The 16,531-nt window shown below is 24.4% G+C and overlaps 1 protein-coding gene across 2 annotated transcripts in view; it reads left to right on the top strand.

Moving 5' to 3' along the window:
* Positions 1–12,799, top strand: part of LOC117182140 (carcinine transporter-like) — a 216,876-nt gene extending 204,077 nt beyond the window's left edge. For both annotated transcript variants that reach the window (XM_033375189.1, XM_033375188.1), the window contains exons 7-10: positions 37–251; positions 2,792–2,967; positions 7,609–7,781; positions 12,365–12,799. In XM_033375189.1, coding sequence (XP_033231080.1) covers positions 37–251; positions 2,792–2,967; positions 7,609–7,781; positions 12,365–12,464 — 664 coding nt within the window. In that variant the 3' untranslated portion in view covers positions 12,465–12,799. The remainder of the gene's footprint in view (positions 1–36; positions 252–2,791; positions 2,968–7,608; positions 7,782–12,364) is intronic.
* The last annotated feature ends 3,732 nt before the right edge of the window (positions 12,800–16,531 follow it).

Raw genomic sequence — 16,531 nt, 5'->3', positions numbered from 1 at the left:
TCTAATAATTTAAATAATTTTTTTATTAATTTTCAGGCTTTTAATAATTTTAGTTTTCGACGGCCACGTATGGAATATGAAATTACTCCATCCGGATGTTTTTACATCCTTTTCTCTGGCTTCCATGACGGAACTTCCGGCTGCAATACTGCTTGCCTTATTCCTGGACAGGTGGGGTCGAAGGTGGATGGGATTTTTTTCTATGTTGATATGCGGAATATTCTCTTTTATTGCCGTCGCCATGCCTGAAGGTATTCTTTTTGAGTATCTAATTAAACAATTATTTCAGAAAAAAATATTTTCTACGAAAGGTACACTGGTGCGAATCTGGCTTTTGCATTTTCAACTTCGAATATAAAAAAGAAGATTGAGACTAGAAAAATGTTGAATACATGTTTTTTGTGGGAAATTTCTTGGTAAATCTAATGGTTCTATACAAATTTTTATAATCATTCATTTCCCCCATGATAATTTGTTATAAATAAAGCGGCGTTTTGAAAAATCACTTCTTTGGAAAAGTTCGAATTTTTTCGCATTTTATTTAAATTAATTAAACTTTGAGGGATTTTGCAGTTGAAGAAAGGGAAATGAAAGTAATGCAACAATTACATTAGAATCTTTTTATTTTGAATTTCTCTCGAATTTTTTCAACAAGAAATGCTTACTATTCGCGACATGTTTGGCATTCGATACTTTACACTCTATTCAACTTTATTTCCATGCATCTGATGGAAAAAATCACATTTTTGCTAAATTTATTGGAAATTATCATGAAAAATCGATAAATAACAAATAAATGTACATAAACATACTTACATTTAACAAACGAACGAAACTCCTGCACTTGAGAACAATATTTAGAAATTTCAGATGGCAACACTTTACAACATGTTAAAGGTACACAGGTGCTCATTCGCACCAATTAGATTGTCTCGTCCTTCTTGCTTAGAGATATCAACGAAACTCGAACTAACCGGACTTCAGCCTGAAACTTTGGGGTTCGGACGGATTTGCCTTGTTGGGGATAATCCCGTACAGCTGTCTATGATCAAATACCACCAACTTTTCAAAAACCATGGTGCGAATTCGCACCAGTGTACCGTTTGAGGGTTCATTTCAGGTGAATTTAAAAAAATGGAAACTAAAACACTCCAAACGAAAAAATTTCAAATTAAGAACGTGAAAAATTGGAGCTGCTTTATAAATTGAATCAGAAGAATTATAAATCCCTAAACCCTAAAAGTTTGTGTTTTTTTTTGAAAATTTGAGTTCCACATAAAAATAAACAGCTATCGCAAGCGTATTGAAATTTTAAACAATACTTGTAGTCTATATTATTACCAACATATTCTGATTATTAAAAACTAAGAATTTAATTTAAGAGCTTTTTTCGAATTGTATTGTTTAAAGTTTAATATTTTTAAATTGAAAACTTTTGGATTCACATTATTTTCAAGTCTAAGCAATTAAAATTTGACAATTTGAAATTAAAAACTAAATTGAATATTTCAAATTTAAATTTTCTAAAATTCTAGAATTTTGCATAGTTATTATGTAAAAAAATTACAATTTAACATTAAAATTAATTAAAACTATTTTTCTAAGATCACAAAATAATTTTTCCTCGTTATTTTCACCCTTCAAAATAAAAAAAAAATGTTCAACCTATAATCCATTAAAATTGAATTATTCTTAAAAAAACATTCAAATAAAGTTGTATTAAATAAGAAACACTAAAAATTAACAAATTTCTTTAAAATTTCATTTATTTAAAAAAGTCCAAAAGGTTTGTATTTAATTTGGAAATTTGAGTCCGATAAAAAAATAAGCAGATATCGAATGCCCATTGAAAATTTAAACAGAATTTGTAATTTATATTATTACCAGCATATCCTAATTAATAAAAAAGAAGAATTTAATTCAAAAGCCGATATAATTTCGCAAAAAGTAACCAAAATTTTATGAAAATTCATACGTTTCTTCGTCCATATATTACGTAACATTTTCGAAATTGTATTAATTTTCAAAAAAAAGTATCTTATCATGATCTTACCAGAATTTAAAGTTTAAAACATTAAAAGAAAATTTCTATAGGTTAAAAGAGGATTACGATTTTTTTATGAGTAGAGTTTTGTATAACGAATAATAATATAAAATCATTTTTGGGAAAAAGAATTTTTGGTCAAGCTATTATTTTTAGAAATGCCAATAAAAATGAAATGTTTTGTATTTGGTTAATGGGATACTTATTTACAATTATTTCAAAAGATTTTTTTTAAATTTATTCTCTTTGGACAAAAAGAACAAACTGCTATTTTTTGAACTTCAAAACATTTTTTCGTTTAGTTATGTGGTCATTTCAAAATAGTTTTGCGTTTTTTTTTCAAAAATATGACTTTGTATTTTTGTAACGAAGAAAAGTAAAGGTTAGTGAAGAATATTTTTTTAATTTTTGATTTAGTATTCCATTCATGCAATCCGAAAAAATGAAACATTTTTGTTAATATTTCAAAAAATTGTAACTTGATCCACAAATCGAAAAAACACGGTCTGTCCAAAAATCTTCCAAAAATCGTTACGCAATATGTGGAGGACTCCGTACACAAATTTTTAGCCTGCATGTATTTTTAAAATTCCAAAAAAGGCTGTTTTTTGGCCCATCCTAGTATAAAAATAAATGCAATAACTGATAAAACAACTTTTTTGCATAAATTTTATTTATTTTGTTCTATTTTTTTTTTTTTTTTATATTGTCTAAAATTTTATTCTATCGAATTCTTTTGAATATTAGGTCCCGCTACAGTGGCGATGGCAATTTTGGCTCGACTTGGTGTGAATATTGCTGCCAACATCGGTTTCCAATATGCGGCTGAAATGCTGCCGACAGTCGTTCGTGCACAGGGTGTATCTCTCATCCACATCATTGGTTATTTTGCACACATCATTGGCCCCTACGTCATTTACCTGGTAATGACAATTTTATCGTACAATTATCCCTAATAAAATCAAGTTCAATTTTTTTTTATTATATAGGGTTCAGTCTTTTCCCTATTTTCCCTTCTTTTAATTTCCCTTTTTCCCTATTCTTGATAAACTTCTTTTCCTCTTTTCTCTTTATGTGTACGATATTTGAAAATATAATATTGGAATTACGAGAGAGCTTTATTGATATCAGTAGCTAAACGTAAGAAATGAAACCCTTAAAGTGCATTGTGGGTGTTAGACACCCCAAGATATTTTCGACTCTTATAAACCATACTTAATTCGAAAAAATTGAGTAAGCGTCGCTATCTAGCTTTAGTTGGAGACACTAACTGTAGGTAATGTAAAATAAATATCTTTTTTGAAAGCACCCATGTTGCAATATTTTTTTTATGAAAGTACACTATTTCAAAAGTATAGTTGTAAATTTTCAGTATAAAATAATTAAAATTGCGTGAGTTATGAATTTGTAAGTAAAAAACCAATTTTTTCAGTTTTTAAATAATTTGTTTAACAAACTTAAAATAAATAAATGGCTATAAAATCTACTCTACCTTACAAAAGATACCTTAAACTATATCGGATAATTTTATTATGACAAAATATCCATTAGGGGTTAAACAATATATGATTAAATACGCGGGGGTATACAAAACCCACGATGCACTTTACCGTGATTTTTACCATGTATGCACTTTGAGGGTTAAGGACCATCTTCTTCGTTTTATATTCGGGACCAAATTTCCTTTAAAATGTTCAAACGTCGAAACAGGGACGAAAGTACTAGCAAAAAACGATTTTTCAATTTTTTCGAAATTTCCACAAGTGTTGATCAAACTTGTGTTAAAAAAATTTACTGCTCAAGTAAGACTAAAGTACAAAAAAAGTTCAAAATAGGTCTCGTTTCACCGGGACTTATATAGGACAAAAATACCGAAAATCCCGCTTAATCATTTTTTTTTTATTTTTGCAAGTTATAAATAATTTTTGGGATAATAATACTAAGTTAAGCCTATTTTATTTTTTCGAACTTTCTACCAAAGTTCTTGATGGGATCCATGTCCCAAAACCCTACTACTGAGATAGGGCTAAAGTAAAAAAAAAGTTCCAAATACGCCCCTTTTTAGCGGGACTTTTTAGGACAAAAGTACAGGAAAAGTACCACTCATTTTTTTTACAAGTACTGAATCATTTTTCTGACCAAAGTACTAAATAAGTTCCATTTAAGTGTTTTAGTAATTTCCAAAACATTTTTTGAAATTGATGTCTGAAAAAGTACTTTTGAAATAGGACTAAGGTACCAAAAAAGTTCAAAATATGTCTCAGTTCATCAGGACTTCCTTAGGGCAAAAGTACCGGAAAAGTCTTACTTATATTTTTTACAGGATTTTTTCAGTATAAATGTACTGGAAAAATCCCACATAATTATTTTCAAATTTCTGTAAGTTCTAAATAATTTAGGGGAAAATAGTACTAGATAAATTTTATTTTATTTAATTGAGATTTTTACCAAAATCATTGATGAGATTTATGTCCCAACAACATAGTACTGAAATAGGATTAAAGTATCAAACAATTTTTTTTTTAATGTCTCGTTTCGGCGGGGCTTATTTGGAAAAAACCCGGAAAAGTCGCACTTAATTGTTTTAAGATTTTTAGAAGTACTATATAATTTTTGGAACGAAAGTACTAGATAAGTTTCATTTGAATATTTTAATATTTTCACCAAAATTCTTGATATTAATGCTTCAAAATAGTACTATTGAGATAAGAATAAATGATGACACAAATTTAAAATATATCATTTTTCAGGACTTATTTAGGACGAAAGTGACATAAAAGTCCCACATAATTATTTTCAAATATTTACCAGTGTTAATTCCTTTTTGGAACAAAAGTTATAAATACGTTTTTTTTTTAACTTTTTAGAGCAGCTCTGTAGTACTAAAAAACTGCAAAATGTATCTTTTCATCAAGATTCATTCAGGACAAAAGTACCGGAAAAGTAACACATTTTTTTTGAGTAAAACCTTTTCAGGCCGAAAGTACTATAAGAGTGCCTTTTATTTATTTTTACGATTCTACAAGTACTAAATCATTTTTGGGACAAAAGTACTGGATAAGGTCCATTTTTTCGAAATGTTTACAAAAGCTCTAAAGTACTAAAAAGTAATTTTAAATATATCTTCGTTAACAGGGACTTAGTAAGAACAAAAGTACCGGAAAGGAACCACTTAATTTTTTAGTAGAGCTTTTTAGGACAAAAATACCAGCAAATTTTCACGTAAATCTTAAAATTCTTATTAGTACTAAATCATTCTTGAAGAAGAAATATTCGATTATTTTTATTTTATTTACTATTTTTTAATTTTACAAAATATCTGAAGTACTAAAAAAGTTAAAAATGTATCCCTTTTCAAACGGGAATCATTTTTGACAAAAGTACAAGTTTTTAAAATTTTTAAAAAAGCTTGAAGGTGTTAAAAAAGTTCAAAATTTATCTTAATTTACTGGCACTTATTCAAGACAAATGTAACAGGAAAGTTACTTTTCCATTTTTACAGGACCTAAATAATTTTTGGGTCAAAAGTTACATTGTATTTACTTGTTCCAAATTTTAAAAAAAACTCTAACATACTAAAAAAAACTTCAAAATATATTCCGTTTCACTGGGACTTATTGTGGAGAAAAGTGCTGCAAAAGTGACACTTAATTTTTTTAATATAATCTTTTCAGGAGAAAAATACCGGAAAAGACACACGTAATTCTTTTACATTTTTTGCCAGTATTAAATCACTTTTGGTAAAAAAAAAGTTCTGGATAAGTACTATATTATTTTATTTTTTTAGATTTTTGCAAAAGATCGAAAGCACTAAAAAAGTTCAAAATATATCCCCTTTCACCGCGAATTATTCAGGACAAAAATACCAGAAACTTATTACTTAATTTGCTTTTAGTTGGAACTTTTTAGGAAAAAAGTGCTGGAAAAGTCATACGTAACTCTTTTTAAATAATTACTAGTACTAAATCTTTTTTGGGATAAATTACTAATTCAATTATTTTTTCTCGCTATTTTTTCAAAAGCTTCTAAGGTACTAAAAAGGTTAAAAAATGTCTTGATCCACTGGCACGGATTTAAGACAAATGTAACGAAAAAGTTACTTTTTCAATTTTTACAGGACCTAAATAATTTTTGGGTCAAAAGTTCCAGTGTATTTATTTTTTCCGAATTTTCAAAAAAGCTCTTACATGCTAAAAAAACTTCAAAATATATTCCGTTTCACTGGAACTTATTGTAGACAGAGGTGCTGGGGAAAAGTGCCACTTAATTTTTTTGGTGGAACGTTTTCAGAAGAAAAATAACGGATAAGACCCACGTAATTCTTTTCAAATTTGTACTAGTACTAAATCACTTTTGTTAAAAAAGTACAGGATAAATACTATTTTATTTTATATTTTTAAAGTATAAAAGTTTATATTTCTAAAGTACTACAAAAATTCAAAATACATCCCGTTTCACTGGCGCACACTCAGGACAAAAGTATCGGAAAAGTACCATTTAATTTTTTTTAGCAGAAACTTTGCAGGACAAAAGTACCAGAAAAGTCCCATTTATTTGTTTTCAAATTTTTACAAGTCCTAAATAATGTTTGTGACAAAAGTACTAGACAATACCGGAAAAGTTTTGCTCTATTCTTTTCAAATTTCTGCAAGTACTAAATTATTTTTGGGACAAAAGTACTACATAAATTCAATATTATCTGTTTCGAAATTTTACAAAAAAGTAGTGCTGAGATATGGCTAAAGTAATAAAAAAAATTCAAAATATGTTTTTTTTCAATAGGACTCATTCGGGACAAAAGTCCCGTAAAATGTCCCACTTAATTGTTTTTAAATGTTTACAAGCTATAGATCACTTTTTTGTTTGATACTAATGATTATTTTTAGTATTGCTCTTATTTAAGACCTTGTCAAGTTTTCAAAACATATGTTTTTTCAATCAAATTAAAGTTTAAATTTTCTAGCACCTTTTCCCCAAAAACGATGTACTAGCTTTACAAAATTTTTAAAGTCAAGTTTTGTAAAATTTTATTTTTTAATCTTACCAAAATAAATTTACAAATATTTATCTCACCGATTTTAAAACTAAACTATTTAGGATTTAAAGGAAATTTTTAAGCTAAAGTGTTGTTTCGCTGAATGTATACAAAATAAATATTTTGACACTAAACCTTGGACTATTTTTATTTGAGTTTAAGTGCATTGAAAAGTTTAATTCTAAATTTAAATTCAAATTATTAATTATAGTAGGGGGGGAATGACAAATATAGGACAGAAATATTTAATTATTAGGCGCATCACAATTTGATTACTTATGGTGAAATTTTTAAAAGACAAAGTGATTTTAAATATTCAGAAATTCTTTATTTAACAAATGAAACCAATTTTTCGGACCTTTTTATATTTCCATAAAAGGAGCTCTTCATTTTTGTGAAAAAAATTGTACTACTTCACGTTTTTTTAGATTCTTTTGCGCTTTGATTACTGATTTTTATTATTAAAATGAAAAATCTGCTGTAATAATTTTTAATCTATAATTCTTAGTTAATTGTAATACTTTTTAAGGCTGAAATTGCGGAGGAACTACCACTTATAACTTTGGGTGTCTTGGCTATAATAGACGCTCTTATAACTCTTGGATTGCCTGAAACTTTGGATCAGGATCTTCCAGAATCTCTCCAGGAGGGTAATGACTTTGGCAAAGAACAAAGCTTCTGGTGGTTCCCTTGCATACAATCGTAAGTGATAAAAATTTTATTGTTTAATCACTTTTTTTTATCTTCGCCTATTATTTTTATACCCTAAATTTAGCTATAAATCGGTTTCAAAATTTTTTTATATTCCCTTGAATTTTGTTTAATTCTTTGGAATTCCCTCGAATTACAGAAGTTTTCTTATTATATCGAGAAAATTACAATAAATGCAATATGAATGACACTATTTTTTCCAATTACTTACAATTCGTTAAAAATGGGAGCTTATTTATTTTTTTTTTTTATCACAATATCACTCTTCGCGTGTGTAACAATCTGACATCGTACTTTTAATATTTTTTTAACATTTAAAAAACATAAAAAATACATGTTAAAGGTATTTTTAGTTGAACTATTCATCAAAACAGAAATAAATTCGACTATTTGAATTTGAATTCTATTATTATTGTTTTAAAACTATTATTATTATACATTATTTTGTTTTTATATCAAAATTTTATTTTTAAAGTTAAAGAGAATAGAATGTGAAAATTTTGTTCATGGTGTAATATGATGTTATATGCAATATGTAATATGATGCCATATGTAGTATGCAATTTGTAATTTGATGTAATATGACAGATTTTACTTCAAAACTTTACACTTTAGAGATTTTCCATATTTTTTAAGATGAATATCTCATAGAAAAGAAAAACTGAAAAATCTGGGATTTACAGGGTATGTAAATGAGTTTTTTTTCGAATTGTCGTGTAAATTTTACGATGGTCTTAAGATTTTTTTCTAGTATAATTATTTGAAGGAATTTTCGCTAATCATGAATAGCGATTGAAGAACCTTGTTTGATTAAAAATTCAAATACTTACTTGCAAGTGGAACTACTTTGTTAAAAAATCATTTTTTGACTGATTCATCATTTTAGTTGAAAATCTTTTTATCTTTTTATTATTATTTTTATCTTTTTGGGATGGAAAATTAATCTTCTGGGTGACAAATTCACTTTTTTGGTTAAAAAGTTATGAATTTTTGTTAAAAAATAATCTTTTTGGTTCAAAAATAATTTCTTACCATCTTTTTGGTTAAAAGTTCACTTCTTTGGTTGGCTCGAAAATGAATTTTTTTTGTTGTTAAAAATTCATTTTTTTAACGAAAAAGTTCACTAATTTTTTTGTCCACATTTTTGAAAATACATTACGCTTTTTACTAGAAAATTAATTTATTATGTTAAAAATGTAACTATTTCGTTGAAAATAGATTTTATTTGCTTAAAAACTGTCTTTTTTTGTAGAAAATTAATCTTTTTGGTTGAAAATTCATGTATTTGGTTAAAAATGATTATTTTTGGCAGAAAATTAATCTTTTTGGATCAAATTTCATTCATTTGGTTGAAAATCAGTTTTTATTAAACATTAATTTTTGAACTGAAAATCGAACTAAATTTTTGGGCAGAAGATTTTTGTTTGATGGACATTTAATGTTTTTGTTTGAAAATTCAATTTGTTTGGTTGAAAATTTAACTATTTCGTTGAAAATGGATTTTATTTGGTTAAAAACTTATTTCTCTAGCTTAAAATTAAACTAATCTATTTGTTGTTGAAAATGTATATTAGTTTTTAAAACTTATTGTTTTTTAGTAGATAATTAAATTTTTTGGTTAAAAATTCATTTCTTTGGTTGAAATTTGATTGCTGTTAAATTTAATTGGTTTAACGACAAATTTAACTAAATTGGTTGAAGACGTTTTTTTTTATACACATCAATATTTTTGGTAGAAAATTCATTTGTTAGATTAAAAATGCAACTATTTCGTTGGAAATTAATTTTATTGTCTTAAAAATTGATGTCTCTATCTATAAATTATACTATTCTATTTTTTTTTTTTTTTGAAAATTAATCTTTTTTGTTTGACAATTCATCTATTTTCTTGAAAATTAGTTTTTCTGAAAATTTCATTAAAAACTAAAATATTTTGTTAAAAATGTATACATTTTGTTTAAAATCTTTTTTGTAGAAAATTATTCTTTTTGGTTAAATTTTAATTTCTTTGGTTAAAAATTTGTTTCTTTTTTATTAAAAATTAATCAATTTAGCTATAAATTGAACTAAATTTTTCGTCGATACTTTTTTTTATAGACATGTAATCTTTTTGGTTGAAAATTTATTTTATTAATTTTTTTAACTTGTTTCTCTAACTTAAAATTAAACTATTCTATTGTTTTTAATTTATATTTCTTATTTAAAAATTAATTTTGTAACTAAAAAGTTTAATAAATTTTTTGTCCACATTTTTAAAAATAAATTAATATTTTTAGTAGAAAATTAATTTGTTATTTTTAAAATTTAACTTTTTCGTTAAAAATATATCCTATTTGCTTAAAAATTTATTTAGCTAACTGAAAATTATAATATTCTATTTTTTGTGGGACATTTTTTTTTAAAATTCATCTTCCTTCTTGAAAATTTGTCTGTTTGGTTGAAAATTCATGTATTTTGTTGAAAATTATTATTATTAGCAGAAAATTATTTTTTTGGTCCAACTTTTATTTATTTGGTCGAAAATTAGTTTTGTATTAAAAATTAACTTTTTTAACTAAAAATTGAAAAAAAAAAATTTGGGAAAAAATTAGTTTGATGGACATTCAATCTTTTTGTTTAAAAATTTTAATATTTCCTTGAAAATTGATTTTATTTAGTTAAAAACTTATTTCTCTAATTTAACATTAAACTAATATATTTTTGTTTGAAAAATTATATTTCTGATTAAAAATTATTATTTTTTATTAGGTAATTAAAATTTTTGGTTAAAAATTCTTTTTTTTTGTTGAAATTCGGTTGCTGTTAAAAATTAATTAGTTTAACGAAAAATCTAACTAAATTGGTTGACGAAGTTTTTTTACATACATTAATATTTTTGGTAGAATTTCATTTGCTTACGAACTTCTTTCTTTATTTATAAATTATACTGTTCTATTTTTTGTTTAAAATTAATCTTTTTTGTTTGACATTTCATCTATTTTCTTGAAAATTATTTTTTTTTTAAAGAAAATTAACATTTTCTTTTGAAAATGTCATTTAAAATTAAAATATTTCGTTAAAAATTTAAAAATTTTGTTTGAAATCTTTTTTTTTTACAAAAAGTTATTCTTTTCGGTTAAAATTTGATTTCGTTGGTTGAAAATTAGTTTTTTAAATTGAAAATTAATTAATTCAGCTATAAATTGAACTAAATTTTTAGTCGCTACTTCTTTTTATAGACATTTAATCTTTTTGGTTGAAAATTCAACTATTTAATTTAAAATTTATTTATTTTCAAACTTGTTCCTCAACTTAAAATTAAACTATTTTATTGTTTTTAATTCATATTTTTTAGTTAAAAATTAATTTTTTTAACTCAAAAGTTTACTAAATTTTTTGTCCACATTGAAACAAATACATGAATCTTTTTAGTAGAAAAATAATTTGTTATGTTAAAATTTTAAACTATTATGTTGAAAATATATTTTATTTGCTTAGAAACTTATTTCGCTAACTGATAATTATATATTCAATTAAAAATTAGAATATTTGTTTGAAAATTCATTTGCTTGCTTAAAAATTGATTTTATTTGGTTAAAAACTTATTTCTCTAACTTAAAATTAAACTTTCTTTTTAATTAAATTTTTCTTAAAAAATTATTATTTTTTAGTACATAATTAAACTTTTTGGTTATAATTTCATTTTTTTGTTGAAATTTGGATAATATTAAAAATTAATTCGTTTAACGAAAAATTTAACTAAATTGGTTGAAAAAGTTTTTTTATACACATTAATATTTTTGGTAGAAAATTCATTTTTTAGGTTAAAAATGTAACTATTTCGTTGAAAATTAATTTCATTTGCTTAATAACCTATTTCTCTATGTAGAAATTATACTATTCTATTTTTTTTAAATTAATCTATTTTGGTTGACAATTCATCTATTTTCTTGAAAATTCGTTCTTTTTAAACAAAATGAACCTTTTCGTTTCAAAATTTCATTAGAAGTTAAAATATTTTTTGAAAAATATATAAATTTTATTTGAAATTTATCAATTTCGTTTAAAATTTATACATTTTGTTTTAAATATATATTTTTTAAATTATTATTTTTGTTGTTGTTAAAATTTGATTTCGTTGGATGAAAATTACTTTTTTTAATGAAAATTAATGAATTTAGCTATAAATTGAACTAAATTTTTAGTCGATACTTTTTTTTATAGACATTTAATTTTTTTGATTAAAATTTAACATTTTCATTGAAATTTTTTTTTAACTTGCTTCTCTATCCCGAAATTAAACTATTCTATTGTTTTTAATCTATATTATTCAATTAAAAATTCATTTATTATTTTTGAGAATTTGTCTTTTTTGGAAGCAAATGAATCTTTTTGGTCGATAACTTAACTGTTGGGCTAAAAATTCAATAAAAATTATAATATTTGGTCGAAAATTTATATATTTTGTTAAAAATTATTATTTTTTCATACAAAATTAATCTTTTTGATATAAATTTAATTTTTATTTTCTAATTTTTTTTTAATTTATTTAATTATTAGATTTAAACTTAATGTTGATAATTAATTTGTTGCAGGTCTCAAATAAAAAAGAAGAAATACAGGAAAAAGTTGGGAGCCACAAATGCAGGTTTCAATCCAGGAAGTCTAACGAGGATCGATTCCACCCGATTGTAGCGAAGTAAAAGCGTCAAGATTTTTACGAATATTTGTAAATAGTCCCTCAACGCTCATGTGATTTACATAGACGTTAAGTCGAGAGAACCTGAACTGAGTGACCACTATTTTCCTAAAGTATTGCCAACTTTTATATTTCGAAAAATATTTTGTGATCGATTTTTCGTGCCGTTCTCTAGATTATTCTCTTGAGATTTTAACGGCTCTTGCCTTTCCAATCAATAACTCATAATCAGTAATTTTTATAATAAAAATAGAAATAAGAATCATTATTTTCAGTTAGAAGCCATCCATAAGTTACGTAACAATTTTTGGGGGAGGGTTTATAATTTTGTTACGATATGTTACATGCGGGGGGGGGGGGGGGGGGGGGGGGGGGGTATCGTTACTGCTACGTGATATTTTTAAAAAATCAACCTTATTAGGATATCCGTGTATCCATTGAATTTTATAATAAAAGATTTTAATAATGTTATAATTTCCCGAAAAAGGAAATATTCAGAATAAATAAATGCAGATTATTATTATTTTAAATTTAAAAAATAATTCAAAAAGAAAACATTTAGCAAAATTCTTTCCTTAAAGTATTTAATTATTTTATTTTTAATGAATGTATCATATTTATCAATAAAATAATATTTTAGTTAAAAACTGTTCGGGAATTTTTCAATTGGGGATATTTCTATTCCGACAATTTTATGATTACTTGAATTTTATATTTCGAATGTTTTCCTTTTTGGGAATTTTAAAATATCGGAAATTCAGTAAAAAATATCCGCAAAAGAAAAATTGTTACACAATAAAAAAAATTATTTAACATTTTTTTAGTCTTACGAATTGAGATAAAATATTGGAAAAGATTCCAAGGAATTTCAGAGGGTTTCCAAATTTTTCCAGGTTTTTAAAATCTTTGCAAAAATCTTGCAATGCATGAAAAGATTTCAAGGAATTTTAGAAGATTTTCAAATATTTCAAACGATTTTTATGAGATTTCAACAGATTTTACGAGAATTTATAATTTTTCAATCAGGCTTTTTATTGAATTTTCCAAGATCGGAAAAGATTTTTAAAAAACTTGAAATATTTCAAGGAATGTCATCAAATTTGAGAAAATTTTGTGGGTTTTGAAGAGATCCTTTCAAATATTTTAATGAAATTTAAAAAAATTTATTAACAATAATTAAGAGATTTCAAGGGATTTTATTGGAAGGAATTTATAAAAAAAAAACGGAATTTATAAAAATTGGAATGTTTTAGGGAATTTAAAAAAAATGTGAAGCGTTTTAAAGAATTTCATAAAGTTTTGAAAAATATGGAACGATTTTAAAGGATTTTATTATATTTCCAAGTATTTTAATAAGTTTAAGGAATTTTAAAATCTCTTAATTATTTGAGCGAATTTTCCAGTATTTCAAAGGTTTTAAAACATTTATAGGTATTGCCAAAGATTTAGAAAGTTTTTTTTTTAGATTTTAGGGTATATAAGAAACTCTAAGGAATTTATCATTGATTTGAAAAATTGATGATGTTTCAAATAATTTTAAAGATTTCAGGTTATTCTTAAAAATTCTTTAAAACTTTTAAGAGAATAGAAAATTTTCTAATACTATTATCAGATTTTATTTTATTTCACGGGTTTAAAAAAAATCAAACATTCTTAGTTATTTCCAAAGATTTAAAAAAATATTAAAAGAGTATAATAATAATTTAAAAGATTCCATGGAATTTCAGTAGATTTCGAGAATTAACAGAGATTGAAAACAATTTTTGAGATTGTAGTTAATTTAAAAAGATTCCAACGAATTTTCTGGAATTTTGAGTACATTTTAAGTAATTTCAAAAAATTTGAAATATTTTAGAGCATTTTGAATGATTCCAAGGAAGTTTCAGGAGAATTAGAAATTTACAATAAATTTTAAGGAATATCTTTAAATTAAATTTAAATTCATGGGATTTCAAGCGATTTTATAATATTTTAATGAAATTTCAACGAGTTAATTTACAAGAATAAAAGGGATTTAAAGACATTTTCCCATATTCTAAACAATTTTAGTAGATTTCAAGAAATTAAAAAGATAGCAAAGGATGTTTGAAATTTTAGGGTATTTTAAAAGATGCAAAGGAATTTTCAGGTGCTTTAAAAAATGGTGAGGAATATAATCAGATTTCATTTAAATTCATAGGATTTCAAGTGAATTTATAATATATTAATGAAATTTGAAAATAATTCATTAACAAGAATGAAGGGATTTGTAGAGATTTTCCCCAATTCTACAAAATTTCAGTAGATTTTATGAATTTAAAGAGATAGCAATGATTTTCAAAAATTATGGATATTTGCAATTATCCCAAGGAATTTTCAGGTACTTACAAAATTTCAAGGAATTTCGACGAGTATTATCAAATTTCATTTAAATTCATGGGATTTCAAGCGGTTTTATAATATTTTAATTAAATTTTAAAAGAATTTATTAACAAGAACTGACGGATTTGAAAGACTTGAAAAGATTTTCCAATATGCCAAAGAATTTCAGTAGATTACAAGAATTTGAACTGATTGCGAAGGATTTTTGAGCTTTTAGGGTATTTTAAAAGATTCCAAGGAATTTTCAGGAGTTTAAAAAAAATTCAAGGAACATGAAGAAATATCATATTTAATTTAATTTCATGGAGTTGCAAGGGATTTTCTATTTTTTATATAATTTCGAAAAAGTTATTTACAAGAATTACTGGTATTTGAAAATATTTTTCAAATTTCTAAGTAATCGGAGCAGATTTAAGGAATTTAAAGAGATTATAAGTGTTTTTTTTTTGTTACAGTTTTAGAGTATTTTGAAAAATTCGAAGGAATTTTGAGGCGCTCTAAAAAATTGATATCAAGGGATTTCATCATATTTATATAGAATTTCAAAGAATTAATTTACAAATATTGACGAACTTTAAAGATTTGAAAATATATTATGAGATTTGAAGCAATTTTGATAGATTTCGAGATCTTGAGGTGTTTAAAAATGATTTCTGAGATTTGAGGGTATTTTACAAAATACCCAAAAATTTTCGGGAGCTTGACAAATTTCAAGGATTTAAAGGAATTTCAAGTATTATCTTCAGATTTTAATGAACGGGATTTCAAGGAATTTTATCATATTTAATTGAAATTTAATATAATTGATTCACAAGAATTGAGGGATTTAAAATATTTGAAAAGATTTTCTAAAATTCAAAGAAATTTCAGTGGATTACATGAATTTGAAGGTATTGAAAAGTATTTTTCAGATTTTAGGATATTTAAAGATACTAAAGAATTTTCAGGGGCGTTAAAGAGTTTCAGGGGATTTTAAAGGATTAAAAATATTTTTAGGATATTTTAAAGAACTTTCAGGAAGTTTAAAGATATTAAAATAATTTTCAGAAATATCAAGGAACATCTTCAGATTTTATTTAATTTGACGGAATTTTAAGGGATTTTATAATATTTTATTGAAATTTCAAATAATTAAAAGAAATTTAAAAAGTTTGAAAATATTTTTCGATATTTCAAAGAATTTTAGTGGATTTCAAAAATTTGAAGAGATTGCAAAGGGTTTCGGAGATTTCAGGGTATTTTGGATAATTCTATGGAATTTTCAAAAGCTTAAAATAAAGTCAAACGATTTCAAAGTATTTATAATATTTTTAGGGCATTTTAAAGCACTCCAAGAAAGTTTAAAGGCATTTAAGAATGTGAAAAATCACGGAATTTTAAGAGATTTTATAATATCTGTATGAAATTTCAAAGAATTGGTATTTTAAAAGATTTCAAGAAATTTCTAGGAACTTAAAAATTTCATGGATTTCAAAGAATTTCAAGGAACAATGTAAGATTTAATTTAACGTGATTTAGGGAATTTGATTATTAAAGGATTTTTGAGATTTTAGGGTATCTGAAAATTCCTAGGAATTTTCATGAGCTTTAAAAAATTTTAATTTCATTTATAACTTTACGGTATTTCAAGAGATTTTATAATATTTTAATAAAACTTCAAAGAATTTATTTACAAGAATTTATGGATTAAAAATATTTGAAA

Source organism: Belonocnema kinseyi, chromosome 10, assembly GCF_010883055.1.
Source record: "Belonocnema kinseyi isolate 2016_QV_RU_SX_M_011 chromosome 10, B_treatae_v1, whole genome shotgun sequence".
NCBI lineage: Eukaryota > Metazoa > Arthropoda > Insecta > Hymenoptera > Cynipidae > Belonocnema > Belonocnema kinseyi.
The sequence above is the reverse complement of the archived record's forward strand: the minus strand, read 5'-3'. Positions and strand labels throughout refer to the sequence as shown.